Genomic DNA, 23,572 nt, shown 5'->3' on the forward strand with positions numbered 1-23,572 from the left:
CGGTAATTTCTATGTTTTCATGGACTCGCATATAATACACATAATTGAGCTTATACCATTCAAACATTAAATACAAACGCATATGCGATAAACATAATGAAGTTATACGAGTTACAATTACAAACGCTAATTGTTCTGATCAATAAGGCGATGCTATCTGAAGTCTCACGATCGGCTAAACCTGTCTCGCATTGTTTTTGTTAGTTAACTATGAACTTAGTAGATATAATCATGTACGGATACCTCATTACTAAGGTAGATCGCTTTGTTAATTATATAACAAAATGTGATATTATAATAATACGTTTTTAACATGTTTCTTTTTTAAGTTATTTATACAAACATTTATTTTGAATAACAAATTAAAATTTTAACTTCTCTCACATTTCATAATTGGCATAAATTAAAGCATTATCTTATATATTTATAACTAAGTTTACTTCACTGAATGGTATGGTCTTTAGCAATAAGCTATACAATATAACATGTACACACTTATAAATATTTAAGCGACCAAGTGGAAATGTTCTACGTTTGTAATACTTGTGCGGATGTATGCGGGCTTTAAACATATGTTTTTCTTTACATTTTACTAATTTACTTTGGTCATTAGATATCATACTCGTGACCGTAAATGAATTAGTATAACATCAATCATTTGCGTACATATATTTAAGAAAGTGGTGTCAGCGTTATACCATGTATGTATCGCTTAAATGGAAAAAAATGGTTCATGATAGTGAAGGTTATAAACGAAAACATTATTTTAAATTAGTCGAATAGGAATATTATTATTGTTATTCTCGCACATATCATTCATATTTTTTTTAAATTATATTTGCCGACGTAAACAAAGTGCATGTTAGTTATTATTTGACGTCAACGCCAAGAATGAAGTTTAAACGTTATAAACATTATGGCAAACGTACCTGCTATATATCAGTATTGCTTCCGACTGGCGTGTTTGTGTGACTTATTCAACTTGTTGTCTGTAGTTCGGACACACCAGCATGTGAGACCCATGTTAACAGCTTTCAGGTAATTGCATTTAATGTAGATTGATGTTTGTGATGTTAACGTCATCTTTAAGACGCGTGAGCTGTAAAAAAAAATCTGAAAATCTAGATGAAACATCCCGGCGTTCATTGTGAAAAATGATCGACCTCATAGCTTTTTTTTTTTGATCTGAAATTAATTTTGCACACACTACATGAGTATATTTATTTTAATTAGAACTGCTTACACGTCAAATACATTATAGAATGCGACATTAGTTTGAGAATTTTATTATATTGATTGAATATACGTTTTAGAGAGAAATGCGAGGGCATGATACATATGGATAATACAGTAACGAGAGGGTGGTAACATTTAAATACACAGCATACAGAAATGGCTGTTGGAATTGTGTCTCTTCACCTGAATATAAGAATCCATGCACAATGAAATAGTATGTTTTATAACATTACCTATGCTCCAGGAGTGAAATAATGTTCAATTTCGTTTATTGCACGGGCGCTATTACACTAGTTATATAACTGTGATATGACGTCATTTTTTTACGAAATGACATCATTATTCCAGCGAATTTCTTCAGTTAAACTCTTTTACAGTCTGAATAAACGGTGAAAAGAGCATACACTAACAAGAAAATTTGTTAGTCATGTTATAAATAGAATCTTGGATTTGTGGTCATTTTGTATTGAATTCAGATGACTTGTTAAATAAATTCAATACAAAACGACCACTCATGCAAGATCCTATATTTATCCATCGATATGTTAAGGTCTTTTTTTAAAGATAACAACACAGACAATTTATATATTTTTATAACGATTTTACCATTTAAACTTCGTGCATCAAATTCGTCATTAAGCTGGTCAAATTCTCACCAATTTAAACATCACTGAACTAGTTTAACATACCAAGAGTTGCGGTTGTAGGATACCAGTTGTAACTCCTCTCAGATTGTGCACAAGTGAACGTCGTGAAACGCCGTTTCTCATGCCGTCAACGAGGAAGTATTTTTTAAGTGAATAAATTCGTGGGAATGAAATAATTTGTTCACCTATTGGTGCTTCAGTATGATTTTGTTAAATGTTTATCCACATCATTGCAGATATTTGACTTGCTTTGGCTATCTCGCATCAAATCCATACCTTCGTAACAAACCATGCTATATTTTGATGTTCTGTTAATTATCAACGTTTATATTATGTAACTATGTTCGCTTTTGAGTAAAATGAATTATCAGACACATGGATTGTCTTTGTAGTACTTTCTTGTAATTGTTCTCAGATGCACAGAACCTTCATTTACTCAGATTTCCAAATTAAATTCGTCTTCAAACTGTTTACAGTATCATCCGATTCCAAAAACTAGTTGACTGTCAAATTATATAAGAAATCGATCAAAACTGATCATTGCTAAATTTGAACAGAATTTTATGTGGCTATAAGTTTATTTATTTCCTTGTTTTTAATAAGCATGTGCATTTAGTGTATTCTAAATATTCCAGTTTTGGAGGGTAAGATTTTAAGGGGCATAACATTAATTTAGATTAGTCTATTACAAGACACACAAAGCTGAAAAAAGGGTTTGCTTTCGCTGGGAATCGAATCATTAACATTCAGGCAAACGCTATTTATTTCAAGAAACTCACATGATGTCGACATTTATTATGAATTTAACATGGTTTCTAATTTATCCATATTCGCGAAATTGTCGCTGAAAACCGTGATGAACTCTCAATAATTTGTTTTTGATGATAGTGCATGAGCAACTCGAAAGAACATGTTTCTTGGCTTGAAGTTTTTAGTTTGATTGTTTAGTTATTAAAAATATTGCCCTTTTGAAAGGGACTGTCAACCACGACGACGAAGAAAAGAAAAGTTCTAAAATACCGTATTTTATTACAATTATTAGTTTATATCGATTAAAATATCACAACTGGTATAATACATTACTTGAAAAAAGCTGTTAAGTTTTCATATTTTCAGTATATTCGGTAATAAAATTTCGCGAGATGAAATCGAAAGTACATCGCGAAAATAGGTGACATAACGATATACTCACTATAAATAACGCAATTAGATTGATCATTGTATATATAAAATATATACAATTCACTACGCATGCACAATTTGCATTCCTGGGTTTACCACGTGACGATTATGATCAATCTACTTGCGTTATTTATAATTAACTGGAAGTTACCTGCATGGTAGACATACCCAGTAAAATTGTATTACCGAATATACTGAAAATATGACTTTTTTCAAGTAATGTAGTATACCAGTCGTGATATTTTAATCAATATAAACTAATAATTGTAAAAAAACGGTATTTTAGAACTTTTATTTTCATCGTCGTCGTGGTTGACAGCCCCTTTAATCTATGATATTTTATTTTGAGATTTGTAATTTTGCAAAACTATTAACAAGTCCCTGTAATTGAATGATTACTACATGTGCAATCACATATTAGTTTATTTACATCAAGGACATGAAATCGTGGGGATGATTTCTCGAATATTTGTAACCATCCACACAATGCTTAGATCTATATTATATATTGTCTTAAAGGGGCCTTTTCACAGATTTTGGCATTTTTTAACTTATTCATTAAATGCTTTATATCGATAAATGTAAACATTGGATCGTAAAAGCTCCAGTAAAAAATCAAGAACAAAATTAAAAAAAGGAAAAGTACATTGCCCGGACCAGGTTTCGAACCAGTGACCCCTGGAGTCCTGCCAGAGTCCTGAAGTAAAAACGCTTTAGCCTACTGAGCTATTCCGCCAAGTACACATGCATGACGTATTTTATACCTTATATAAGCAATCTTCGTAGTTTCACAAAATTTAACGACAAAAACAGAACTCTCCAAATTATTCAATCGTTTCGCGTTGCAACGCTTTATAATTTTTAGGTTTTAAAATCGTCAAAAGATGCATATAATGGCTATATTAGACCATGGTAAATGTTCAGTATTACTATTTCCTCACAAATATCATAACTAAAACGAAAATTTGCGAATCTGAAACAACTTTTTTCAATTTTGTCAATTTACCAAAGCGTGAAAAGATCCCTTTAATCAATTGACCACTTTCGTTCATTTCATTCCGTATGTATTCGTTTTGTGTCCGTTGCATTCATAGACACAAAATGAATACATACAGATTCGACCGAAGTTTTGACGAACAAGATCAACAAAATTCGTGTCCGGTTTTTATTGACGTTCAATTACCCGAGACTACTGAAATGTTGATCAATGTGACTGCCTATTGAAGATTGTATGAATTTGGTAGAAATTTCGATTATTTTATTTATTCAATATTGCCTCAAATTGTTCATTTACGTTACATACGGAATTAAAACTTTCTGTGTAAAATATATTTGCGGAATAACATCTATTTAAGAAAAAACATACCGCAAAGGTATGTCTTTGTTTTTTAAATACATAATGGCAATGTGTGAAATAAACATAAAAATGTCAAATGACGTGATTACATTAAACTTAAAGCCACCACATTCATGAGCTTATTTGTTGTAGATATACAGCGTAGTTTACACGATGATTCGTTATTTAGTCAATGATTTACTGCATAATCAGTACTTAAACATATAAATAACTAGAGCACATCAATTGCAGATAAACGAAAAATGAAATTTGAATTTCCGTATATAAGATATAAGATACGTTTCTTGATATAATCGACCATAGAGAGGTCTTATCCACTGTGACACACTGAAAGTTGCCTTCTTATCGCAACCCAATCCCCGCGGACTTTAACACAATTGCTATACAATTTGCAATTAACAGTGTGTGTGTGTTATCTTGTAATTTTTATGAAACAGTATACGGATTCAAATTTGTAATGCCATGTAATGTTGCAAATGGCAATGTGTTGCAACAAAAGATGTCACTGGTTGCGGAGGACGTTTTGTTACAACTCGTTAATTTCGACCCGAAAGCGAGTCTAGATTCTCGCAACTTAATTTATTCCAGGGGGTGGATCGTACGCAAGTAACTGGCGTGGCGTAAGTGAGAAAAATAGTAACTGGTGTTCAAAATGGCGGTTAATGGGTGAATTGTGAATGTTTTCGTCGGAATTTTTGAAAGGTTTGTACATTTACCATGTTTATTCGACATTGTCCTTACGCGCAAGATGATCTACTGATATTCATTTAACCTCGGTATAAATCCTGAAGTTGCATTATTAATATTAAACAAGTTATTGAATACTTTATACGCAAATGCCTCATTGTTTACGATTAACACGGTTAATTTTATGTGCATTTTGAAACCATATATAAGGATTTCTCAGCAGTTTTCATGGAAAGGTGGACTCAATAACCATTATAGTTTACCTTGTATAAGCACTAGGATGCTTACAATAGGCAATCGCAATATATGCATCAAAATTTGAAAATTAAACCCCATTTCAATAACTGGTGAGCACCGTACCCCCACTTTCAGTAACTGGTATTTATTCAATAGTCAGAGTACACAGAAAAAAAAACATAATAATATTTATTTTATGTGTTATTACAGATGGAATTGTCCAACGGAGATCAAATTTAATGGGAAGTGTGCGGTGTTACATTATCATGTGCATACTCTTTAAAGCGGCGCATGCAGATTCATAGTGATTCCACATACGAGTGCGATTTTCCAGAGTGCGGAAAACATTCAAGTGTAAAAAAATCTTTGCAGCGTCACACCCGTTCCCACACCGATGGTCCAAAAGTCTGTAGTCAGTGTGGGAAGGAGTTCACAACAACGTATTGGCTTAACAAGCATGAAAATGAGATTCACCGAGGCAAAGCATCGAAGTATTCATGGACAGTGTGTGCGAAGCCATGTCAGTCAGGATACGCACTTCAACAACAGTTGAGTTGACATTCGGATGAAAAAAATACACCCCTGAAGTATGTTCGAAGTCATACAAAACCTCATCAATTCTTCGAATACACAAATGCAGCCCTCCGGACGATGGAAAAAGAAAGCATGCCTGTGCAACATGCACCAAAACATTTAAGACAATGAGGCTGTTGAAACAGCACAGGAGTAAGCACGATGCTCCCAAATTTTCTTGCCACGTCTGTGGAAAAATGTTCAAGTGGAAGCATTGCATGAAAAATCATATTAAGCAATGTTGTGTGGAAATTAATCAAGAGTAATTCTAACACCCTTTCTTGTAAAACTACAACGGTGCCGCTGTTTCCCTGTTTTTTATTTCATTGTTTGAATTGCTTGTTTTTAAGTTCAGTGCCATTTTTTGCTTAATTAACAAAATTCTTATTCAAACCAAAAATCACAATATTTCCTTTAATTTGAGCTTTATCGTCGTTTTAATGTTGGTAATCAGGAAATCAACACTGACAGTCTTTTTGAAGTTATTTTTCTCGAATGTTTTGAAACTTATAGGCTTGCATCCGTTCTTTTATAAATAGGATAGGAAAAATAGATTTTAATAATTAAGTTATCACAGTTGATTTTTTGTTTACAAGCTGTATGTTCTATATTACGAGTAGACATTCTGGAACTGAGTGTTTGTTTTTGTATACACTTAGTTGTTTTGGGTCTTATTTTCCAATATGTACATTCCAATAATATGCAATTTTGTAAATTTTTCACAAGGACACATAGATAATCAAAAATATGTATACATTGTGTTCGGATTTCGGCATTTTCATTGTTAATATTTTTAAAAATATCTTGTGGTGGAATACATGGAAAGAGTTTATATTGTATGGGTTTTGGTGCTAGTTAAGTTTCGTATAAGTGACATAAACCATACATTAATAGCGTCATATACTTTTCTAGTCGTTTAAAGTTGGCATGGAGTCTGAGTGTGTTCACATTTTATTGTGATAAATATCCCCCCCCCCATTCCGAACCGCTGTGATTTTCATTACAAATAGTAATGTGATTTTATGTTTCATTATTATTACATTCGTAAATAGTAACACAGTATGTGTTAATACCGTGAGTCGTGTTCTGAGAAAACTGGGCATAATGCATGTGCGTAAAGTGTCCCAGATTAGCCTGTGCAGTCCGCACTGCTAATCTGGAACGACACTTTCCGCCTAAATTGAATTCTTCCTAAGAAGAGACTTTATTTAAAAGAAAAATGTCATAAAAGCGGAAAGTGTCGTCCCTGATACGCCTGTGCGGACTGGATAGGCTAATCTGTGACGACACTTTACGCACAAGTATTATGTCGAGTTTTCTCAGAACGCGGCTCCCGTGTTTCTAGCCAATTTACATTTATTTGAATTTATTTTGAATCATTATTTAAATGTTAATAAACGTAACAATAAATAAAGTGCATTCTAGTATGTCTTATTTGTATGGAACAGATCATGCGTATTATATGATACAGATTCGAGCATTCATGTAAAACGCAAACGTGATCAGTTTTACCATCAATGCAATTTATTCAGGAAAAAACGTTAATATTTATAGTTCGCTGTACTTATCCCGCCACAAAACGGGTAAAACAACTTTTACCGTGTCACACAAATATTAGTTACTATTAATCTCATTCTGATAAAAATTCCGCGAACACTTTAAATAAGAAAACATGGCCTCGTTGAATCTTGTTATTTGTCTATTATGCAAATTATCTGACAAAGCTTTTGCATGATTTCCGGGAGACAAATATTGTTCCCACATATCCGTTGCATTACTTATTCTTTGCTTATACAAAATCATTTAGTTATGATTAAAACAACATTGTTAATACGAATCCCTTTTTAATGTCAAAGTCACTTTAAATCAGCTATTATAAAAAAGAGCATTATTTGTTCTATTTAGAGTTCTTTTAAATCATTTGATGGGATGCCATGTCTTAAAGAAGGTAGTATTTTTGATTCATTAACGTTGAAGTGTTCCCGAATCGACTGAACGCCTCTCGGAATTCCACCGAGGTTGCTTATCGTTCTCTTCTTTCCTTTGTGCGGAGCCCTTATGTCATGGTTTCTGAAACAGAAAGCTAAGTTGTGAGGAATGGGATTGTAACTGCACAAAGGCCCGTATTAACAAATGTTGAAAGGCTTAAATATAGACCCAGACTGAGATTTTCAATCAATTAATTAGTGATTTTAAATCATGCTTTAATAATGAATGAAAAGTGGTCTTTGTGTAAATCTCTTAAGAGTAAATGTGATTTTTGTATGACACGAATTGTAGATAAAATGATAGTTCGATTCTTTTTTTAAGTCTGAGTCTATAATTCAGACGAAAACGTTCATGAATTCAAGCCTTGTTTTTATGTACATATACCAAGTGTGCTTTTTTTAAGAAACACCAGTTACTGAAAGTGGGGGTACTGTGCTCACCAGTCATTGAAATGGGGTTTAATTTTCATATTTTGGTGCATATATTGCGATTGCCTGTTGGAAGCATCCTGGTGGTCATAAAAGGTAAACTATAATGGTTTTTGAGTCCATCTTTCCATAAATACTGCTGAGAAACCCTTATATATGGCATAAAAATGCATATACAATGAACCGTGTCAATCGTAAACAATGAGAATCTTGTGCATAAAGTCTTCAATAACTTTTGTAATATTGATAATTCATCAATAGGATTTATACCGAGGTTAAATGGATATCAGTAGATCATACTGCGCCTAAGTATAATGTCGAATAAGTATCGTAAATGTACAAACCTTTCAAAAACTCCGACGAAAACATTCACAATTCACCCATTAACCGCCATTTTGAACACCAGTTACTATTTTTCTCACTTACGCCACGCCAGTTACTTGCGTACGATCCACCCCCTGTTATTCGTTCACAAATCTTAATTCACTTACGAGAGTGAATTGGAACGATATCGGGAGCTCAACTTAAAGTGCTAAATAAGCTCGTATACGCTATCAATGGATGGCAACTACATCCGCTTGTCATCATTTCCAGAAAGTGACCATTTAGTAATATTTAGTACCAAAAGCAATAAAAGTAGTTGCACTTTTTATAAATTTGAGTAAACGAAGTTTTTGATGAAAACATTATTTGAAATTGTTATGTGTCAAGAACCCCTAACCGGGTACAGTGGCTTAAACCGCATGTCAACATAATAATAATTGTTCGTTACAGAAATGAAATTTCGGACACAAATATATTCAATAGTTGTTTTTGACCATTTTTATAATATTTAGAAACACTACATTTTGCAAGGTGATATAGGCAAAAATAAAGAACCAAAATGAATAAATATACGAAGTATGACATCAGCAAATTCGTCGCGGCGGTTAACAACGTATAACTGGTACTTTGAGAAAATGAATTAAATCTATTACAATCTATAAATATATAACGTGCCAGGCCTTTGTTTTTATTATAATATCTTTTTACTGTGTTTAGTTTATTGTTTTTGTGTTTGAAGAGTCCTAGCGCATAATATCCTACAAGTTAAGGGAACAATCTTGGAGGTTAAATACTAAAATAGCATGAACATTCAGCGACAACACGATTTTTATTCTGTAATTCGACCATTGCAATTTTCGTTAGATGTAATAGAAGAACCGAGCTGACTGCACTGCACTATGTACAGATAAAACATATTGGCCATGAGGTACACTGTATTCAACAATCCTTTGTATATTATATATTTGTTTTTGTACTGCAAATTGAAACATAAAAATAAGTAGCCGACAATTAACTTAGCATATGTTGAATCACATACTTTGGTAAATAAAGCATATAACAAGAATTACTTTCGCATGTTCGAGCGTGAAGGAGTTGGCTACTTATTAAACATATTAATACAGCATTCTTAAATAATAAAACAATTGTCAATTGTACGCCCTAGTCGTCCCATGTATTGAAAAACCTAGAGAATGTTCTGAGTGTGTTTGTTCCTGATCGTCGCTTCCCAGCTACCATAGCAGGGCGGTCTAGGGTGTATATGTATATAAACGCTGATATCATGATAGTTCGACATTATTTTCAAGATGGGCCGTCTATCGTGTTTCGAATTCACACTGCGGATTGTATTGATGTTGAGCATTGTTCGTGCAAATTCCGCAAATTCCACGAATGTAGGTGCTGAACTTGCAATCGCTAGGGAACACGTTGACGGACAAAGTCTCATTCGCATGGGCGAAACAATGAACTCAACTCTCCTGAAGCTTATTGGACAGTCTTTTATAAATTCCGAACGTAAAATGAACGAGAAGATCTGCGAGGTCGATTCGTGTGATCAATGGTCACCGTGGAGTAATTGCAGCGCAAAAACGGCGTATAAGTTTGGATTTCGGTCGCGGTCAAGAGTGTGTTGGGTAAAAAAACACGGCGCATGTAATAGAACTGGTAAACAAACGGTTGAAAATGATAATAAAGTCTGCAACGGAGAGATGTGTCCGCCATCTTACACATCGTACAACTCAGCCTATTCATGCCTCAAGTTCTTCGCAGCAAAGCTTAACCGCAGCGCCGCTGAAAACCTTTGCACACAAGATGGTGGACATATATTGAACACTGATACGGAAAAAAAATGGACTGCTAGTGTGGCTATCCTTGACTCTAACAACGCGGTTACAATATGGGTGGACGGAACGAGAACGTCAGCCTCGGCCAAGTGGGTCTTTCTGAACGGGAATGATCCCGAGGCGAACGGCGTCTCGTCCAAGTGGCACTCAGCAGAACCGTCGAACGGAACAAATGATTTGTGCAGGGTGGTTGAAAAGTCATTTGGCGTGTATTACTGGCGGGACAGAGAGTGTTACCACAATTATAACTTTCTTTGTGAGGTATAAAAAGTGATGTACTAGATTTGATACATACAGCAATCATATTTGGCTTTATTTTGTATGCATTCACACAATTACCAATAACATGTTTTGTAAACTTAAAGATGCAAAATACAAACGAAAACGTGTGTGCAAATACTATGAGCAGAGGTTTGAACAAGCAATCGATTTTTTGTTAAATTTAGTCGCAAAGGACCATCAAACTTTTATATATTCCTTAAACAACTATGCAATAGACGAGTATATCCAATTTAATGATGCAACCCCTTATGTGCTTCTTATGTATATATTTTGTTTCTAATGTATTCAAGAACTGTTTATTTTAATGTATGTAAATGTATTTTACGAAACGACCACAAACACACCAGAAAAATTGCATTGTTAGACCACCAGTTACCAAAATATTTATATACACTAAAACAATAGCACAAGCGGAAGTTGCCGCTGTGTATTTAGCAAAAACAAAAAAAATCTCAAGCGTATAAAATGCATGCATATTCCGAACAACTCCAAATCGTACTAAAATGAGTAATTACAGTTTTGTGAATTTCAATGTATATTCTCATTCAATTTATTTCCTTAATCTGATTTAATTCATTTGGTTTGTTACTATTATATGTTTACAATTCGGCGCGCCTCCAATTTGTGCATTGATCATTCAAAGGCAATGACCAAAGCTTAGATTATGTTTGTGATTCATGCGGTATTGTATAATTTTTGTCTTGTATTGTAGAGTCCAAGTTTTATTTGCTTAGGACAGAGTGATTTGCAAAAAAAATTGTCTTGCTGATTACTTTCTGAAGCTTTATTATTCCTATATATTACTCGTATAAACCCTGTGTATCTCTTATTAAAAACTGTCTTTGTACAAAGTCAGTGTCACCATAGTTGCTTAAATAAAAGTATATTTCTCAGAAGTGTTAGTTGTGTTACCTCGTGCCCAAATAAAACCATATTTGTTGGCGTTTAAACAGGACGCATCTAAATACTAAGCAACGACCCAACATGAAGTTTTTATTTGGTTTGCTTCCTTCAAACATATTTTTCAAAATGGGATAATTCAACTGAAATTCGAGAAAAGAGAGCTATCATAATCTGGCTAATCATTCAATATAATTGGTATGTTGTTGATTGTGGCAAACTAACTAGTACTGTTGCGTGTACATTAAAAAATAGTTAACCAAACACGTACGTTTCACTTGCGATACTAAATGCAATCATCAACATAAATATGAAGCTTGACTTCCTACTGACATAATCTAAATGTGGGTAAAAATGTATTTAAAATGCCATGTAAATGGACGAGCGCATCGCATTAAAACTCATAGAACATACACACACCTTTGTGACTTAAAACACACAGAAATTCGACAACTCGCGATACGCCCGTAACCTGAATGTACTACAAAGAAGTGAATGAACAAACGCTCAAAAAGGTCCCTCCATCCGAACAAGTCCTGACCATTTTTCACAACCGCTCTCTTGTTATGAATTTGTATTTTAAAGCTTTTATATTTATCCCGCTGCAGCTGTTACCTCCCCTATGTGTTGACTGTATGTACATCCCAAGCCAAATCCTTCCATAACCTTCGTAACCGGCATTCGGTAGTTAATCCTTAGTATACTCTTCTAATTTCTTTAATTCGAACGAGTGTTATGACAATGAGTATCTTGACCATGGTTGTCTTGACCAACCGTTGAACAGCATAACTTTACTACTTTGCTATTGTTACATTTTGCTCGCACAGTGTTTTCGGTCAGGCCTCTATATGACTTTTTGCAACTGTGTCATGAGCTATTGTTTTAAAAACAGACACATTCCAGCGCTAGCAATCGGACAAATTTGAAAGAATCTGATGAAATTGTAATTACGATTCTTTAGCACACAAAAAGCACGCTTCTATAAAAAAAATCCCCATATTCCTCTATTTCTTTTTAACTAAAGTATGTCCTTCTTGTGTTCATTGTAATAAATTACAAATTCTTCCACAGGTTTCATTTGGATATACTAGTAATTAGCATATGTTTTTTCTGATATTGGACCAATTTAGTCTTGAAAACAGAAAGTTCTGTAAATACAAATGACTTGTGTAGATCTGACAATATCATTTGATTAACGTACAATAAATCCAACAATAAATGTTTAAGAGTTTTTCCCACTTCATTCCATGTACATTATATTCTTCCTTGAAAATAACGGTGTTTTTGTTTCTCGTTTTTTTTTATTTTTATGTTTTTTTTGGTGTGTGTGGTGGGGATGGAGGGGATATGAAGATTTTTCAAAGTAAAAACTGTTTAAACAAATCGTATTCTCACATATTTTGAGCAAACACTGTGGTGTTCTAATAATACTAATAATTTGATAAAAAGTATCATGACCCAACTTCATAAACGTTGTATCTCACCGAGACATAACATGTTTCCTAACATGAATGTCGTAAGTCACATGCACTTTTATCATCGTGCTGATTGTATTTTGAGCGTCTAGTTCTGCCTTGATTGGCGAGCTCCAAGTAATTGGTTTTCGAGACACATTGAGGTAGCTTTTATCGCAAATACAAGATTTGAGACAGTTTGCATTGTGTGTACGTTTGCGGTCCTTCACAATACAACCTCCGAACACGTGTCAAACCTTCCACTGTGGTACTAGTTTTTCACACGCTACAGTTGTATCTTGCATGCCTATGACCATCATAGCCGAAACAGAAGCACAAGTTATCTCCAAATAGGAAGATTTTTAAAAGATTCGCAAAACCATAAAAATTATTACTTGGGTTCGGTTTTAAGATTCGTCGACATTTTTTGAAAAATTTACATTCGAGACATTTCCATTACATTCTACATTTGACAGTTGAGATGTTGCGTGATTTTGGTTAATCACACTCATAAGTCGGCATTATATTAAATAGGTTTTGCGGTCAAAGCTTTAACAACCAAAGAACAGTTTAATCATGCTTTTCTTACTCATAATATGACTTAAAATCATTGACAGCTTAAACACATAGTGTTACTCGAGTTCTTTCCAGTTAAACATGTTTTAAATGTTTTGATCAAGTTGATTGTTTTTGAGTAACGGTATTTCAAAGCCTTTGAAGGCGTTAATGTAAGTTGTTTTGTTTTTAATAAATTTAGAATGTTAATGCAAATTGTCAAAGTTTATTTCGTTCGTTCAATTATTTCTTTAACCGTCGAATGTTTGATAATATCCGGTAACTTTGTGAGAGAAAAAAAACTGTGCGAACAATATAATGTACTACACATCATGATTTTAGCTATTGTGTTTTGATGGCAAAGCCCATTGTCCAAATCCACGGCTTTCTCTCTGTTACTTGAAGGCGAAATGCAAAATGTCACCGAATATTTGCTCAACGGAAAGAAAAGGCAAACCAATGCATGTTGTCTTATTACATCAATCGAGTTGTCGACTACTCCGAATATTAATTGTTCAAATGAAAATAATTTGCCATTTATCGGTCAATACGTAAGGGTCATACTTAGCACAAATACAATGACTATCGATTAGTCCTTTTGGTTTGCAATGGATGCTTTTTGTTTGAAAGCCTTGTTAATGAAAATAAGCTTGTACTGGAGTATTGCTGTTCGTAGAATCAGGAATTTCAGAGAAAAAGATTCTATGTTATGCTCAATCATATCTATTTACAGCATGTACACAAATGGGGCAGAACGGATTGATTGGAAAAAAATAAACTGACTTGGCAAAGGCATTCACTGCCAGAGTGCTGTTCATTTAATATCATTTGGAGTACAATTAGGAACATAATTTGCAGAATCTATAAGTTTGAGTATAATTTGGAATAGCATTCGATATGCAATTTGGTGAATAACTTGGGATATAATGTGGAATATTATTTTGAATATAATTTCAGTTGCGTTCCTGGTCATTTGTTTACGTCCTTCTTCTGGCAGTTATGGACGTGCAAACAGGTACATAAATGTGTGAATTATTGTAAATGTATTGTATAAAAGTATTGTATAAATGCATTGTTTAAATGTATTGTATAAATGTGTTTTATAAATGTATTGTATACATGTATTGTAAACATGCAATGTATAAATGTATTGTATACATTTTGTAACTGTTTTTTATTAAAATATAGTGTGTATATAGTGTATAAAAATATTGAACAGATGGAGAGTTATGGTCTGTCACTGTCTCATCAAACATCGTGAAACTAAACAAATTTACGATTCGATTTCTAAAGACGTATACCGTAATTGCAAAGAACCAAAAGCTATGAGTAGTTGATATCAGTTACTCTATTGATAGACTTAATATCTCTCTAATCGAAATTATCATGTCAATAAATTCATGAACGGCCTGGCCATTAATAGCGTTCTGTTGTGAGATAAAAATTTAGTCGTAACTTAAACTTGTCGTAAGAGCTTTGATAAGACAGGTTCCAAAATAATGTATAGCTCCACGTTTATTCTAAGTAATCGTTCAGGCAGTCGACACATCTGCAATCATATATCAAACAAATGAGATTCGTTCTGGGAAAACGGTGTTTAATTTGTGTGCGTAAAGTTTCGTAACAGATCTGCGTGTGTAGTCCGCACAGGCTGATCAGGTACGACACTTTCCGAAACTTCACTTGACAAGAAGGCAGAAAGTGTCGTACATGATCAGAGTTGATTTCAAACGAAATCTTCATTAAAGCGGAAAGTTTTGTCCATTATTAACATGTTTGAACTTCGCACGCTTATCTGGGACACTTCAAGCACGTTCATTCAGTCGCGTTTTCCCAGAACAATGACACTGCTAGATACGAGGGGTTTAAGGAGTTATATTTACTAATACATGCACCTGTTTTTAATTATATTTCAGTATCGTTGGGTGACGTGTGTACTAAGGACGAGGACTGCTCGTCTCTGACCAACTCGTACTGCGCCAAAATGTACGAGTGCACGAGCGGGACGTGCGCGTGCAAAACCGGATACGGAAGCGCAACGGGGCAAGACTGCATCAGTACGGCTTTTACGTTAAGTTGAATTAGTTAAAACATATTTATTTTAGCACGACAACGTCGCATTGCTATGTCTGTTTGAAACGCTCTCGAGTCGGTTTATTAGGAAGACGCAGTACTTGATGTCTTTTGGGAGATTTAAAGAACACTCCTAGAGTGTGGATCGAGTACGTCCATAGACGGTCACCACATCCACTACGCAATACTCTTCATTCTCTACACATGCGGGTTAACCGAACCAGTAGTATCTCATCGCTGAGGTAGACGGCTCTTGTATCAAACTTCTCGAAGCGGTCACCAGTTAACCAGATGTTCATTACACATTTCGTCACACGGAAATGTTATTTATATTAGAGACTTTGTTAACATGCACACATTAACTTATTTATTTAAACTCTATTGCATCGAAAGCTTATTAAAACGCTCTCTCGAGTCCGTTTCATGGATAGCACCAGTACTTGATATCGAAAGGGAAGATCGGAAAAAAGGGCCCCAGTTGGGATCGAACTCATTACCTCCCGGTCGCTGTAGGTTTATGGCTCTTTTATCGAACGCATTGAAGCGGTTACCAGTAAATCAGGGCCCGTTTGCTGAAAACTTTATCGGCTGGTCGGTTAACCTCACACCCAAATGCACATTATTCACGAATACATTTTCTACGATTAACACATACTTTACAGGGTTAACAATTAGGTCACATAAATAATTTGATTAAACAATTAACTACTGTTATCTTTACCTGGTCGTTAAAGTTTTAAGCTGTCACGTCCTGATGTCGACGACATGTTACATCAGGCGGAGATGTTATGTTTTAAATGATATATTTTTTGTATTTATGTATGGATCCGCTAGCAAGATTTGTAGTTACATGTACAACCATGAAAGACTATCAGGGAATTGTTCCGGCAAAACCAGATTTATATTTCAGAGAAAATAGTTTTATGATGTGATTTTTTTTTCAGAAAAATTAAGTAGCTACTATCAATACTGCGACTCTGACTACTACTGCAACGGCGTCAACCAGACGTGCACTTCCGGGAAATGTCAGTGCGCGGAGTGGAACGAATGGAGCGACTTGGCGCGCATGTGCAAATGGCAGGAAGGTGAACTTCTCACGGAGTCCTGTGGACCGGTGTACTCCCGATGCTTCTGGCAGAGCAGTTACGGTGCGTGTTATAAATTAGCCTCGATATGGGAAAACGGAGCGTAAGACATGTGCGTTTTTCGCCGGATATACACAGTGTATGTATTTTATACCATATATAAGCAATCTTCGTAGTTTCGTAAATTTAAACGACAACAACAGAACTCTCCAAATTATTCAATCGTTTCGCGTTGCAACGCTTTATAATTTTTAGGTTTTCAAATCGTCAAAAGATACATATAATGGCTATATTGGACTATGGTAAATGTTCAGTAATACTGTTTCCTCACAAATATCATAACTAAAACGAAAATTTGCGAATCTGAAACAACTTTTTTCAGTTTTGTCAATTTACCAAACCGTGAAAAGATCCCTTTAACGTAAAATACCATAAAAGCGTAAAGTGTCGTCCCTGATTGAATTTGAGCCTCGCTACTGGAAACCAGTACTTAATCACTGTGCGTAAAACATCGTCCCAGATTAGTCTGTAACCGCACAAGCTTATCGGACGATATTTTACCCACAATCATTAAGCCCCGGTTTCCAAGAGCGAGGCTCAAATCAACCCTCGAGGTACAAATCAACCCTCGAGGTTCAAATCAACCCTCGAGGCTCAAATCAACCCTCGATGCTCAAATCAACCCTCGCATAGAAATTTTACTGGTGCTAAGTAAAGCTCGTATTGAATCCCTGCCACCGTAACACACCACGTGAAGGTGATCGATTTATAGATTATTGGTATTGAATTTTATTTTAATCGTTAGTTTCTTATTCACAGTTGACTTTAAAACATCTATTCACCGTATCATTTTGCTTGGCCTAACAAAATAATGTTTTGTTCTCGATAAATCTGGTTACAGTTGAACTTTGTTATGATGAACTCTCAAAGTCTAAACTTGAATTACCAGTTATGTCGCAAAGGATTTTGTCCGAGCAAGAATAGACACTATATTGTTATATGTTCAAAACAGAAATATGACTATTGGCATTTGTTGAAGTACCTACAATCTTTGAGCTGAAAGTTTATTTTGTGCACACCTTAACACATTTTTTTTATCAAATACAAACATAAAACATCTGTATAATGTAATATTATAATTTATTGATTTCAGCCCATTGTAAGGTTACACGATCGCTTATTCATTTAATGATGAGTAAATGTAACTAACTTCTAGTAAAAAGTATTTTCATGTATTCGAATATGTAGAACTATTCGAATAGCTCGACATCAAACGTGAAACCCAAGCGATTTCGTTCTAGCGAAATTCAGCTGTATATACATATAACCCGCGCTGGGAAATGTAAAGTTATGCATGTTCTTAACGCATCGTCCCAGATCAGCCTGGGAAGTCCGCACAGGCTATACTGTGACGAATCTTTCCGCACAGACTGAATAAGAAGAGACTTCCTTTAAACGAACAATATCATAAACGCGTAAAATGTCGTCCCTGATTAGCCTGTGCGAACTGCACAGGCTAATCTGGGAGATACTTTACGCACATGCTTTAAGCCCGGTTTTCCCAGGGTGCGGATCTTATAATGGTCATCTCATCGATATAAAGATGTCTGATTGTACTTCCTAGGAGGTCAGTGCAGCGGGGTTAGAGCCGGGTACTGCGGATGTGCCACAGGGACCGTCCTTGACATTTCATACTCGTTTGTCGCCTGCAGAAAACGTATGTACTTTTGTTAATAATTTCTTCCTCGGTTGCTCAAAACCGTTAACAACTAGTTAAAGTGCTGTCGCACATCTTTGGACAAGTTAGTTTTTGAAATTGAACATTAAATTATGTTTTAGTATAAACAAAAAAGATACCCGTGAATACTCAGTAATATAAAAACAATCAGTGTTTGATAAACGTGCCCGGCTAGAACAGTTGGTAGACCACTGGGCTATAAATTCGAGGACCGATCCTCGTCCCGGCTAAATTGCTGGAAAGGGGTTTGTGCCTTTAATCCTGTCAACGACCATTCGCTCCTACCTCTGATTCAATAAGGGCAGGTTTCAGTAACTGTCATAAGTGTGCGCACATAACTTAATACTGGTTAAACAAATAACCCAGGGAAAATGAGATTTGGTTGAATGACCGTCGTGATTTGATTGAAATGCCGATGAAAATGGCATATTTTCCAACCAAACAAACAAACAATTGACGTCTAGTGCTGAAATGTTATCATTTAGACAGGCCGTTAACGTTTTGATCAAGTGTGTACAGTTCTTCATTAGATACCGGTGAAATTGTTCATTTGTTTTCGTTTTCATTTTGTATGTTTGTGTGTGGTGTTCTGTAGTGTTTTTTATTGTTTATATTCATCGTCATAACGTACGTTCCACTTTCGTGTACGCTTTATATTTCTGTTTTTTGTTTTCATTGTCACGTTTGCTTTTTCGAGCAATTTCTTACATTTTTGCTGGTTTTTTATTGTTTGTTTAAAAAAAAAAGTTTTTCCCCTTTTGATTTCCTGTTATGCTTTGTTGTTTCTTTGTTATATTCTGGTGCGTTTATTTTTCAGTTATTTTATTACAAGTTTGAATCCAAAATATTGTTCGTATGTTCTTTTACACTACACGCACAATTTACTTCAGCTTTAAACACAATTCCATGTTAATAACTTTATTCCATGCCCTTATGAGTATATTATAACTTAACATGCAGATGATTTGTAAAATCGTTCTATTAAAAATACATTGATGTAAGGTAACAATATTTATCAGCGTCAAAATCTTTGTATACTAGCTGTTAAAGCCCTTTTAATATCTGGACAGTAAAGGTACAGACTTTTCCCACTTTACTAACCTAAATGCTTCGTATGTCATTGACTTCTATTTATGCTTGTATACATTCGTAAACTTAAGATGTGTTACATATGCGTCTTTTTCATCTCGGATTGCATGACATTATTGTGTTATTTTTCATATTGTACATGTATTTGTTTGCAATCTTGAAATACAATGCGTTGGATAAAAAACTCTTATATTCATTTCAGCTCGACTAGGGGAGCACTGCGAGTCGTCGCCCCTCTGTGAGTCTCATTTCGACACGAAAAGTATCTCCGACGACGCATCCAACTTCCGCCCCACGTGCCAGGACAATGTCTGCGCATGCCCAAAGTCGCACGAGCTCGTGTCCGTCAAAGGATGGAAACTCTGTCTGAGTATGTACGTAGAGATTGACATAAACCTTGCTCTAGAAAACTCTGCACAGGCAAATCAGGGACGGCCCTTTCCACTCACACTGAATTTTCGTTTAGAAGAGACTGTCTTTAATACAAAAATGCTATAAAACAGAAGGTTTCGTCCATGATAAGCCTGTCCGTACTGCACAGACAAACCGCAGGTAAATAGGTTAACAAAAGTAAATACTTTTACCGGTAAACTGGCCGAAATGTAAGCATTTCAAAGGCGAGTAATAAAATTTTGTATCATGCCTTCCTATTGTGGCATTTAATCGAATGTAACGAACAAAATAGTATAAATTATGTATATGGTAGAATGTGTCCTCGTTTTAAGAGATTCTGTCCATACACGAAGACAGGCATGAGATTTGCTCTGGGAAAACAGGGCTAAATGCATGTGTGTAAATATTCGTCGCAGATAAGCCTGTGCATTCCTCACAGTCTAATCAGAGGCGTTACTTTAGACTTTTGTGAAGTTTTTCGTGTAGGTGAAGACTCTTTTAAACGAAAATCCAGTTTAGAACAGCACAGACCTATTTGGGACAACCCTATTCTGGTACCCTGCTTCTTTTACTGCGTTACGTAGTGAAAGGGGAAGGAACTCCAGACAAGGACAGCCCTTAACGTACATGCATTAAGCCCTGTTTTTTATTTCAATAAAAATGGCTCACATAAAAAAGTGAATACACGAACTCACGTTCGAATCACATTTCGTCTGTAACTTAGAGGATATGCGTTACGTAAAAGAAATGTCTTTTGACAATCTTGAACTCCGTTATTTACGTACTTTTTGTTGAAAAGTTTCGGCTTGGTTTATTCCAGGCAAGTTTGACGATGAGTTGGTTGCCAATGGTGAACAGTGCAAGAACTGGAGTCAGTGTCAAAGTCGGTTCTGCGTTAAATGCCCGGGAGCGAGTAGCGGGGTATGCATGAACAGTAAGTATTCTTGATTGGCTTGTCATAATTCCTGGAATTCAATGGACCTTTATTTGCAAAACAATCTTTGTGAGCTTTATCGCTGAGAATGTGTCACTCTTGAGCTGCAATTGGTTTTTCCTGTGCTCAATCGGTCGTTGTTGGTTCAGGTACTACTTAAAAGTATCCTGGGTGCTCTTTAGTATACTACAATGAACTCAGGGTACGGAAAATATACTTAAAGTAACCCGGACATACTTCGGGATGCGTTTTAAAATGTTTCCGTACCCCGGGTATTTTTAAGTATACTTTAGATTACCCGGGGTACTTTTAAGTAGTCCCTGAGCCGACAATGACCAATCGAGCGTTACTTGTTCTCCTTTAAATTACTTTCGAAATATATTTGGTGTGTTTATTCGAAGCGTACACAATAGACTAATGAACTAAGAAACATTATACAATGTAAACGGCTGTACATAAGACCGCCCAGTCAACCCTGTCAGTCTTATGACACGTATGGTGAAAGTGTGATGCACAGCGCCGCAAAAACATCATAAGTGAATTCATTTTTATGTTAATGCTGTTTTTTAAGATACCATGCGTGTCTAGTAATCTGAGAAAAACAGTATAAGTGCTTTCGCTGTGTATTAACGGACGCTGTATAAATTCTGACGTTCATTATGGACACTCCATTCTAGTCCAATGCTTTTTAAAATGGTCTGCTTCTACTTAAATACATTCATTGACTAAAAAATTAAGAGTAAACATTGACACAAGACAAGTTTTTAAAATATTCATGTCTGCCTGAAAATATACCATCAACGTTTTTCTAATCCACTAACCCTACTTCTCGCGACAACGTATCAATTGTTTGTTTAATATTATCTTCAGGTACCGAAGAGGTAGTTTTGGGTATGAGCGTTATCGTTATTTTTTGCATGCATTATTTTAGCAGTAAATTTATATTTTCAATTCTTCTGAATAACTCCGAACATCATTGACTCCAACGGATGGATGCATGTTGACAAATGTTACGGCAGCAACAGCATTTAATACACTAGGCACATTTGTTAGAATACTGTACGATGTAGTAAAATATAAGGAAGCATGATACAGTATGCTGTTTAATAATACTTGCGACAGTAAAATGCATATTTTTTACATACCCAACTTCTCTCTGCACACTCACTCAGAATGACGCGTATAATCAATGGGGTTTCAGAATCATACTATTTGACAAGAATCCAAGATTAAGTTTAAGAAATTATTTGAATATAAGTTGTGGAGTTTTGAAAATATAAATAACGATGTCAATACAAGTCTAATGGTTTTACCATGAAACGTGCAAATACTAGTACTGCATGCATTAAATCAATTAGGACAGTCATATGCATGTGTTTTGAATGGATGGCTGTTGTTTTTATGTATTTTAAACTAATCGCATGGTTAGATTGTTTTCATTTTCATTTCGTCGTTGCACTTAAAATTACCAACTGACCATCTTTGCAATAACTGATATATACATGAAGTATTATGTGCAGAAGGTGACACACATCCATTTTACTTGAATGCCAATGTAGCCCACCCCATTTGTTTAACGAACTTAAGTGGTAAAACTTACCGTTGTACAATTCCTTTAGTATTCCAATTGTATTAGCTTCAGTGAACCAATATATGGGAGACGCTCTGTAAAAACCAGACTCAATGTATGTGCGTAAAGTATTGTCCCAGATCAGGCTGTGAAGTCCGCACAGGCCAATCAAGGACAACACTTTTTGCATAGACTTGATTTTTGTTTAGTACACTTCCTTCAAACGAAACATTTTTTTAAAAGCGAAACGTGTCGTCCTTGATTAGCCTGTGTGGATTGCACTGGTTAATCTGGGACGACACTTTACGCAAATGCATTTCGCCCGGTTTTACTTATATAGTAGTGGAACCTTATATCGGACAGTTAGTCGATGCCACGTGTACCATACTAGTAGTATTATTTATTATGAATGGTATTTATTCCTTCACCTTCTCGTTTCTTTTTTGTAGAGTCACGAAGTTCCTTACGAATGTCAAGTATTGAACAGATCGCAGTCATGACGCTGATTCTCCTATGCAACATTTCATGATAGGTTAACTAAATTGTACCTTATTGCACAAACTAGTTTGTACGGTTAATTGTATTTCTCTCTAAATTATATTTCACTGAACTCACTCTTATAACCCATGCTACGCAGCATGCTGTTTTATCCATAAACTGTTGGTTTTCATTTCGTCTTTAATTATGAAGTGGTTCATTTAACAGTATCGTCGACGAAAAAGCTGCAATGTTAAGCAGGGTTTGATATATTATATTTGGTGTGTGATCGATGACAAAATAAAATATATACTTATATGATATGCTTGTTATTTTCCATACAATTTCTTCGACCATGGTAATATCGTATGTAATTCTATTACGTGGCATGCCTTTATGATGCTTGTTATACTCCCAGCAAGTTATTTACCTCTGATCATGCAAAAATATACGCATATCTTATCCAATTAAAACTAATAGTATGTTTCAACCATTTTAAAGAGTATTTTATTCGGTTT

The 23,572-nt window shown here is 35.1% G+C and overlaps 1 protein-coding gene across 1 annotated transcript; it reads left to right on the plus strand.

Annotated features, from left to right (window-relative positions):
• The first annotated feature begins 940 nt into the window (after nucleotides 1–940).
• Nucleotides 941–23,338, plus strand: LOC127834820 (uncharacterized). Its single transcript, XM_052360882.1, has 9 exons — nucleotides 941–1,038; nucleotides 14,653–14,710; nucleotides 15,612–15,752; nucleotides 16,713–16,916; nucleotides 18,478–18,570; nucleotides 19,883–20,050; nucleotides 20,894–21,007; nucleotides 21,878–21,898; nucleotides 23,027–23,338. Exons 2-9 carry the CDS (start codon nucleotides 14,695–14,697, stop codon nucleotides 23,104–23,106), a joined length of 837 nt encoding a protein of 278 aa, XP_052216842.1. The 5' UTR covers nucleotides 941–1,038; nucleotides 14,653–14,694; the 3' UTR covers nucleotides 23,107–23,338.
• The last annotated feature ends 234 nt before the right edge of the window (nucleotides 23,339–23,572 follow it).

The sequence above is a fragment of the Dreissena polymorpha genome, chromosome 6 (assembly GCF_020536995.1).
Source record: "Dreissena polymorpha isolate Duluth1 chromosome 6, UMN_Dpol_1.0, whole genome shotgun sequence".
Taxonomy (NCBI): Eukaryota; Metazoa; Mollusca; class Bivalvia; order Myida; family Dreissenidae; genus Dreissena; species Dreissena polymorpha.